Source organism: Lithobates pipiens, unplaced genomic scaffold, assembly GCF_037356315.1.
Source record: "Lithobates pipiens isolate NorthernLeopardFrog02 unplaced genomic scaffold, aLitPip1_a1.2 Scaffold_1, whole genome shotgun sequence".
In the NCBI taxonomy this organism is placed as follows: domain Eukaryota; kingdom Metazoa; phylum Chordata; class Amphibia; order Anura; family Ranidae; genus Lithobates; species Lithobates pipiens.
In genome coordinates this window covers 117,527,921-117,536,794 of record NW_027507685.1, presented here as the reverse complement: position 1 = coordinate 117,536,794, position 8,874 = coordinate 117,527,921, and the positions used below count along the sequence as shown (strand labels likewise).

General features: G+C 44.4%; 1 protein-coding gene across 1 annotated transcript; it reads right to left on the bottom strand.

Moving 5' to 3' along the window:
• Positions 1 to 1,750: 1,750 nt before the first annotated feature.
• On the bottom strand, positions 1,751 to 8,422 carry MRPL41 (mitochondrial ribosomal protein L41). The gene is made up of 2 exons (XM_077474826.1): positions 8,300 to 8,422; positions 1,751 to 2,251 (listed from the first exon to the last, which is right to left on the bottom strand). The coding sequence occupies exon 2, from the start codon at positions 2,240 to 2,242 to the stop codon at positions 1,835 to 1,837; it is 408 nt and encodes a 135-aa protein (XP_077330952.1). The 5' UTR covers positions 2,243 to 2,251; positions 8,300 to 8,422; the 3' UTR covers positions 1,751 to 1,834.
• Positions 8,423 to 8,874: the final 452 nt, after the last annotated feature.

Here is an 8,874-nt window from a genome sequence, read left to right as displayed (position 1 = left end):
TTCTATCTTGATTTCAGCAAAGCGTTTGATACAGTTCCACATAATCCCATAAAAAATAAATTAAAAAAAGTTGTACAAACTAGGACATAATAGGATAAGTTTACATTTTGTATCCTTACAGCCATATTTAGGGTGTACCCCGTTACGATGAGTCAACTCCCCCATTCCGACAGCGGGGGGGATTTTTTCCCCTGCTCCTTGTTGTAATGAATAAAAACAGCTGGGCTCTGCCTGCCAAGCTGCTTCATTCATTTACCGTATTCATTGAGAACTTGTAGTTTTCACATTCACATAACTACCAGAGTGCTGTTGAGCCATCGAGTAGTTCATGGAGTCTGAGAGAGTGTAACTGCCTGCCCCTATTGGAGGTATGGGCAGACAGGACGGTGGCATTACACCCAAGATCCACTGATCGTGGGTGCAATGTTTTACAGGCTGCTAACAAAAAAAAAAATATTCATATTTTTTTTTTAACTGCAAAGATAAAGGACTGACCTCAAACTAGCAGGAGGAAAATTCAAAACGAATCTCTAAAAATATTATTTTGCTAGAAAAACAGTTGATGCTGGGAATAAACTGCCAGCAGAGGTAGTGAGTCAGGCAATAGTAAGTGGATTGAAACATTTGTAATCTGTTGAACAAAATAAATTGGCGCAGATTTGAGGCACCACTTGGTCTCTTTTCTGTGGTCACTTTTCTCTTTCTATGTATAGGTTACTGTTTTACCTGGAAAAAGATTAGCAAATCTGTAATTTACAGATGGCACAGTTAGTATAGTGACACAGGCGGTTCCTATCAAGCAATTTATCTTCCTGTGTGGTAGAGCTGCACGATTCAGGCGTGTGTTTTTTTTTTTTTTTTGTTTTTTTTCTCTCGTGACATAAAATGTTTCACATTATACCAAAAAAAATAAAAAAATAATAATATTGGGCTAACTTTGCTGGTTAGATTTTTTTAAATTCATTAAAGTAATTTTTTCCCCCAAAAAATTGCATTTGAAAGACCGCTGCGCATATACAGTTTGACATAAAAAATATTGCAACAACCACCATTTTTCTACTAAAAAAAAATATATAATATTTGGGGGTTTGAAGTAATTTTCTAGCAAAACAAAAACTATTTTAACTTGAAACCAAAAAATGTCACGAAAAAGATTTAAGTGGTTAAACTGTCCTCACTTACATGAAGTCTATTTCTTTGACAAATTGTTACAATGTTTATACTTAGTTCCACTGCTAAAGAATGTTGTGATTCTTAAAAGACTTCCCAATTTATTTTATTTATCCCCCCCCCCCCTTTCTTTTGATGGCTGTGGCTTCAGAAGAGCAAAGAGAATTCTTTGAATAGCAAGAATCGTTAAACACTTGATTTTTTTTCCACTTTTCTCCCCGTTGCGATCTTGACAAAAGTGTTTCACGATTCTTGCTATGCAAAGAATTTTCTCGGCTCTTGTGAAGCCACAGCCTTCAAAAGAAAGGAAAAAATAAACAAATAAATCACAATAACGATTCTTGACAATTAATTGTGCAGCTCTACTGTGTGATCTTACTACCTCTTCAAAACATGCATCAGCTCCATCACCTTCAGAGAGCTAAACTGGAAAGTAATGGACTGATCTTACTGATGCAGGTGTGTGAATGGCAAGGTTGGCCAAAATTACAAATTATTTGGCAAATAAACAGTACACAAGTATATATTTCAACTGTGTGGAATTTCACGTATTTTATAGAAAAAAAAATAAAAATACGACTTTTACTTTACATGGTATATTTAATTAGAAAAGAGTTAAATATGGGCATCAATACGCTGTGTACATGAATCCATGATGTTCAGACTATTGAACATAATTCTTTGGATACAACTTGAATAGTTTGCCTTCCTGTGTGGTCTCAAATCCATATTTTTCTAGGTTATTAGCATCAAAGGTTCCCTCTTCAAGGTCCTTCTGTATGGCTGGAGCTGCAGTTTCCATAAACAGCTTTTCGGCTGTCATCTCCTCTTCCTCCCCTGGAGGAGCTTTGTAGGAGACGTATGGCCTCAACTTAAACCCAGTCAGATCAGGGACTATGAACTGCGGCACCATCTCTTTCACCTTGACAAACTTGCGGCTGGAGGTCAGGTAACCCGTTTTCTTGCTTCCTCGTCCTCTGTTGAAGGCATTTGGTCCCATTTTACTGGTGATCTCAGCCAGTCTGTCTGAACCACGAACCAGGCCTCGGACAACATTCTGAAGCACCCCCATGGTGGTTTGCTGGGAGAGAAACGCAAATATAGTTGAGGTAATAAATAAAAGTTTCAGAATATAACAAAAAATTAAGCCTGCCTCCGAGACAATTCTGATCCTGGGTGGTCAGGAACCCATCCAAAGTAAATACACACTACAGATTTTTTGCTGCCAATGATGCACCCTGCATGTCTTGGCATTGCAGCTGGGAGTTTGTTTTAAAACTGTACAGTCACCTCCTGGCTACAATAAAGAAGTGCAGATAATGCTGGGGTGCTGTGAAGTGGCTCTGCAGCTTGGAAATGTTTTTAACGCAAACTGTTAGGATAATTTGGTTGCAGGCTAGTTGGCAAGTTGGGCTGGGTGGCAAAAAAAAATAAAATTGGAGCTGCATTTTTGTCACCTGCCAACCACCCCTCCTCAAGCTGCAACAGGCAGCAGAGGGGGAGGCTCACATGCTATTTAAGCCAACATGTATGGGGAATCATTGCAAGCGCGTGCAATGCACATGATTTTTGGCAAAAGTAAGGTGAAAACGGGCAGTGAGGAGGCTTCCAATCGCTTCCTTGCAGTCTGTCCAGCAGCCTCTGGAACATGATCTGGAAGCACATTGGACTTCAGATGCAAGGATAATTTAGACAGATGTCGGCAACGTGCACCCTGCCCACTAAACACCCCCTATGCACAGTCACCAAAGCTCTCCTTTAGCTCCTGGGAGCACATGCCTGCCACAAGTTGTTCAGAATGGCTGCTGGAGGAGGACTGGTGAAAATCTATTTCTTAATCCCCCAAACCACATGAATAGAATCCAGAAGCTCCCTGCTCTGAGGACTTCCAGGTTTAGACCCGGTAAACTCCCATGACTCTGGCCGAGGAAAGAAGCAGATCATACAAAGTTTTTGCTAGAGTAGGAGGACAGGGGAGACATTAGGGGTTCAATATATCCAGATTTGTAATTAAGACTCTGTCACCAACCAAGTGCTATCAGATAAGGGGATTTTCAGCCTCCTTGTGATAGCAATAAATTTAGTGGGAAAAAAAAGGGTTTCGGAAATATTGAACTTTTAATAAAATAAAAAATGAACCCCCCCTATCAGTTTAGTTTTTGTAACAGATTCCACCGTCCACACAAACAAGGTGGATGGTGAAATCCCCCTGTCAGGGCAGCATCACTCAGTGGCCGCAGCTACTGATTGGCTGAGAATTTTCCGACACATCCCTTCGACAGAAGTAATTGAATTCACCAACTTCTGCGGAATGTCAATCGTATGAGAGATACAAGTTCAGTTCCAGGCTGTTGTGCTCTACAAATACAACCTCGCATAGGAAGTATTCCATAACTTACTGACAACCCCCCCCCCCCCCTTTGGACAGGCATGGGAGTGCTGCCGAGTGCCTCTCCTTCTGCACAAATTTCTTTTCACTCTATAAGGCTGGTTTCACACAGGTGTTCTCCATAACCCGCATCCTCCTGCTCAGCAAGGGCTCTCCCCAATGAGAAGGCAGGTGACAGGTCAGCTCCGCTATGCAGAGTGGACACAGACAAAGCCCCCCTGGTCTCTATGGGGCTGTTGGATGGAAACAGACCACCTGTTTCCAGCTAACTGTCATCCGGACCAAATCGGATGCCGGTGGGTGTCAGTGGACATCCACCGCTCCATAGAGTGCTATGGATGGTCCAATCAGGTCTGCCTAAACAAATGACAGGTGGACCTGATCAGACATCCCATGTGAAACCAGCCTACATCTAGCCTGGCTCTATGGGGATTTATTATTAATATCCCAGGACCACCAGGCTGCTCAGCTCTTTTTAGATTCTCATTCATATGAGTGCATTGATTTATGTTTTGAATTAAAGTGGATGTAAAGTCCGAAGGTTTTTTTTTATCTTAATGCATTCTATGCATCAAGATAAAAAAACCTTCTGTGTGCAGCAGCCCCCCTAATACTTACCTGAGCCCCATCTCTGTCCAGCAATGTCCATAATTTCCTTGGCCATCCGGAACCCTCCCTCCTAATTGGCTGAGACACAGCAGCAGCACCATTGGCGTGTCTGAATGGACACAGGGAGTGGTGACTTGGGGGGCCCCTATAGCAAGCTGCTTGCTGTGGGGCATTCAACAGGAGGGAGGGGCCAGCAAAGAGGGACCTGAGAAGAGAAGGATCCAGGCTGCTCTGTGCAAATCCACTACACAGAGGAGGTACATATAACATGTTTGTTAAAAGAAAAAAAGACTTTACAATCACTTCAACCCATTCAAGGGTTCAGGCGTGTTCACAACTCTACATGCCGAGCCCGCCAGGAAGCGAACACTGCACAGCGCTAATCGCAGGTAGTGAGACATTTCTCGATCTCTGCGGCCACGGATCGGGGAAAACGTCCGTGGTTAGCGCTGTGCAGTGCTGTCTTTGTGGCAGGCGCCGCACAAGCGGGTTATGATCACGCCTGAGCTCATCTTTACTAGAGGTCGACCGATATAGCGGCCGATATTTGGCGTTTTTTAATTAATCGGCATCGGCCGATTGTTCTGTTAAAAAAGGCTGATGATATATTCAGCACAACTTGCAAATGACTTCAGTACTAGAAGTCAGTGCAAGTTGCCTGGAGACTTGAGTGAAGCCACTTGTCTCCTGGGCAGTCTGCCAAGAAAAGATCAAAAAGATACAATGTTTACACTTAAATGAATTCAACTCAGTGTGTAGAAGTTCTCAGTTTAACCATTTAAAGACTAAATCTTTTTTGACACTTGATGCTTACAAGTAAAAATCCTGTATTTTCTGCTAGAAATTCACTTAGAACCCCCAAAACGTGTGTGTGTGTGTGTGTGTGTGTGTGTGTATATATATATTTTAGCAGAGATCCTAGGGAATAAAATAGCGGTTGTTGCAATATTTTATGTCACACGGTATTTGCGCAGCGGTCTTTCAAACTCAATTTTTTTTTGGAAAAAATACAGATTTTATTTTTTTTAACAGTAAAGTTAGCCCATTTTTTTTTTCATCCAAAAAAGTTTTGATTACCTGTTTTTGTGTAAAATATATAATATATATTCACTAAGACCCCTTTCACACCACACCGCCGATAGCGTGGGCGGTAAAACGCTGCTATTTTTAGCGGCGTTTTACCGCCGGATTTGCGGCGCATTTCGGGCGCTAGCGGGGCGCTTTTACCCCCGCTATCGGACGTGAAAGGGTTAAACCCGCCGGCAATACACCGCAATGGTGGCGTTTTTCCGACAGTATTACAGCGCTGCCCCATTGATTTCAATAGGGAGCAGCGGTGGAGGAGCGGTAAACACACCGCTCCTTCACTGCTCCAAAGAAGCTGCTGGCAGGACTTTTTTTCTGACGTCCTGCCAGCGCACCGCTGTAGTGTGAAAGCCCTCGGGCTTTCACACTGCACACAATGGTGCAGCTTCTTTAGGGCGTTTTGCAAGCGCTATTTCTAACGCTATAGCGCCTGCGAAACACCTTGGTGTGAAAGGGGTCTTAAGGCTGCTTTCACACTGGAGCAAGTAGGCGTTGACGGTAAAACGCTGCCAGTTTTAGCGGCGCTTTACCGTCATTTTAGCGGGGCACTTATAATTCAGCTAGCGGCCCAGGAAGGGGTTAAATGTGCCCGTGAAGTGCCGCTGCCAAATCGCATTGCAGGTGCTTCGGCAGCGGTGCCCATTCATTTCAATGGGCAGGAGTGGTGGAGGAGCGGTATACACCACTCGAAAGATGCTGCTTGCAGGACTTTTTTTTAACATCCTGCCAGCGCATCTCCTCAGTGTGAAAGCACTCGGGGCTTCCACACAGACTGCAGGGGAGCAGTTTTGCAGGCACTTTACAGGCGCTATTTTAAAGCGCCTGAAAAAGGCCCCAGTGGGAAAGGTGTTGAACTGTTAGATTTTATGAGATGAAGGGGAAAAAATAAATAATCGGCCTAACATATCGGCCCAAAAAAAAAAAAAAAAAAAAAAAAAATCGGCATCATATATCGGCCGTGGCGATTTCTAAATATCGGTATCGGCATCAGCCAGAGAAAAACCCATGTCGGTCGACCTCTAATCTTTACTCACTGCCTGCGAGTAGCACTGTGCAGTGTAAGCTTCCTTGACAGGCTCGGGCATGTGGAGTTGCGAACATGCCTGAGCTCATCCTTAACAGGGATGTTATAGGGCCATTTAATGTAAAATTACAGCTGCATGATTCTGGCCAAAATAAGAATCATGATTTTTTTTGCTTAGAATAAAAAGATCACGATTGTCGCAATGTAAAATCTTTCACATTATAAAAAAAAAAGGGCTAACTTTACTGATTAGTTTTTCTTTTTTAATTGCATTTGAAAGGCTGTTGCACAAATACAGTGTGACATAAAATATTGCAACAAACCCCATTTTATTCTCTAGGGTTTCTACAAAAAAAAAAAAGCAATGTTTATACTTAAAGCAGAGGTCCACCCTAAAGTGGACCTTCTGCTCATTGGAATCCCCCCCCCCCCCCCCTGGCGCCACAATTGGCACCTTTCAGGGGGGAGGGGGGTGCAGGTACCTGTACAGTACAGGTATCTGCACCCACTTGCGGCATAGCTATCTGCGGAAAGGGGTGTAGATTCTGCAGAATCTACGCCCCTTTCCGAAAGTCCCCCGCTGCCTGCTGGAAAACACACAGATCCCAGAGGCAGCGGGACCATCCTTATTGCGCAGCGCGACTCGCGCATGCGCAGTAGGGAATCGGGAAATTAAGCCGAAAGGCTCCTCTTCCTGATTCCCATACCCAAGATGGCGGCGGCAGCACCTGAGAGCCGATCGAGAGATCGGCTTCGGGTGCCGACATCGCGGGCGCACTGGGCGGGTAAGTGTCCTTATTTTAAAAGTAAGCAGCTGCAGTATTTGTAGCTGCTGGCTTTTTAAAAAAAATGTTGCGATTCTTGGCAGACTGCCCAGTTTTTCTCTTCCTTTCTTTTGAGGGCTTCAGAAGAGCCGAGAGAATTGTTTGCATAGAAATAATTGTGAAACACTTTAGTCAAGATCGCGAGAACGATTCTTGACGATTAATTGTGAAGCTCTGTGTAAAATATGACTTTATTGTGTAGTCATGTGTACAGACTTATGCCCCTGGACATAGAGGGGTTAAAGAGGAGTTGCGTAAAAAAAAAAAGTCAGCAGGTATAAATACTGCAGCTGCTGACTTTTAATAAATCGGACACTTACCTGTTTCGGGGGTCCAGCAATGCAGGGGAACAAAGCCCGCTCGTCTCCCCCTCCTCTCTGCGGCGCCGGCATTGTAACTGCGGGCGCCACAGACGGGCGCTCGCCACAGACGGGTGCCCACTGCACATGAGCAAGCCACGGGTGCGGTGCACCGTGAGGAAGTGGGAGCTGGGACCCTCTTAAAGGAGGGTAGCCGCTCCCTCCCCCAAAAAAATAATATGCCAAATGTGGAATTTCAGGGGGGGGGGGGTCACCATCTCTTAAAGCCTTTAATGTACTAAAATCAGCAGCTGTAAAATCTGGTGCAGCCGTGCATGGTAGCCAATCAGCTTCTAACTTCAGCTTGTTCAATTAGCTTTGACAATAAAACCTGGACACTGATTGGTTTCTATGTAGAGCTGCACCAGATTTTGCACTTTCCAGTTTTAGTAAATAACCCCCCAGAGTGTACACCCACACATTTACGCTGGGAGCGGTGTATACCCCCCCCCCCCCCATATCTTGGGATCCATTTATACAGGAGGCTGTGCACATCTGCGCCTCTTGATTGCTAAATGATAACAGCCATATTACATGAACCCCCGTGGGTCACTGATCCCAAACACGCCTGTGATGTCACATCTGTGTAGTTCTGGATCAATGACTTGGAAGGTCCTGAAGTCTGAGGATCAGCATAACAGCCAGGTACACAGAGATCAGCAATTACATCACTACGTGTTCTCTACATACAGCTCCCAATATACAATACGAGGAAACCTCCAGGACTGGGGACATGGGACACCTGCTTCCAGCAAACACGTGGAGGCGCCCTCTAATCACCAGTCTGGTGGGAGGACATCCACCTCCCCACAACACAATCCCCATACACAGAACTCACCTTCACCCACCGCCTCCAGAGTCGACCGGAAAGTCATACTCACACCACCGGAAAAAGAACACTCTTGCTTACCAAGCCTCGTTCTCACCGTCCAATCACGGGAAAATATCGAATGACGTATGCCTGATTTGCATTCTGGTTTCTGATTAGAGAAACTCGTTGGCGCCGCCCTTCTTCCTAATTGTGGAGGGTGTAGCGTTCTGGGGGTTGGTCAGGGGCGTGGCTTCCTTGTTCTATATACAGTTCTACACAGAAATGCTGCACTCACCGAGAAATCACTCTGGAGAATCCTTAAAGTAATAGTGTAGTCTTGAGTCTTTTTTTTTTTTTGGAAAAATGGTGCCCCTACAGGTGAATGTCATAATGTGTTAACCACTGGCCTACCGGGCACTTTCACCCCCTTCCTGCCCAGGCCAATATTCTGCTTTCAGCGCTGTCACACTTTTGAATGACAATTACTCAGTCATGCTACACTGTACCCAAATTAAAATGATCATTTTCTTCACACAAATAGAGCTTTCTTTGGGTGGTATTTAATCACCACTGAATTTTTTTGCTAAATAAATGACCAAAAA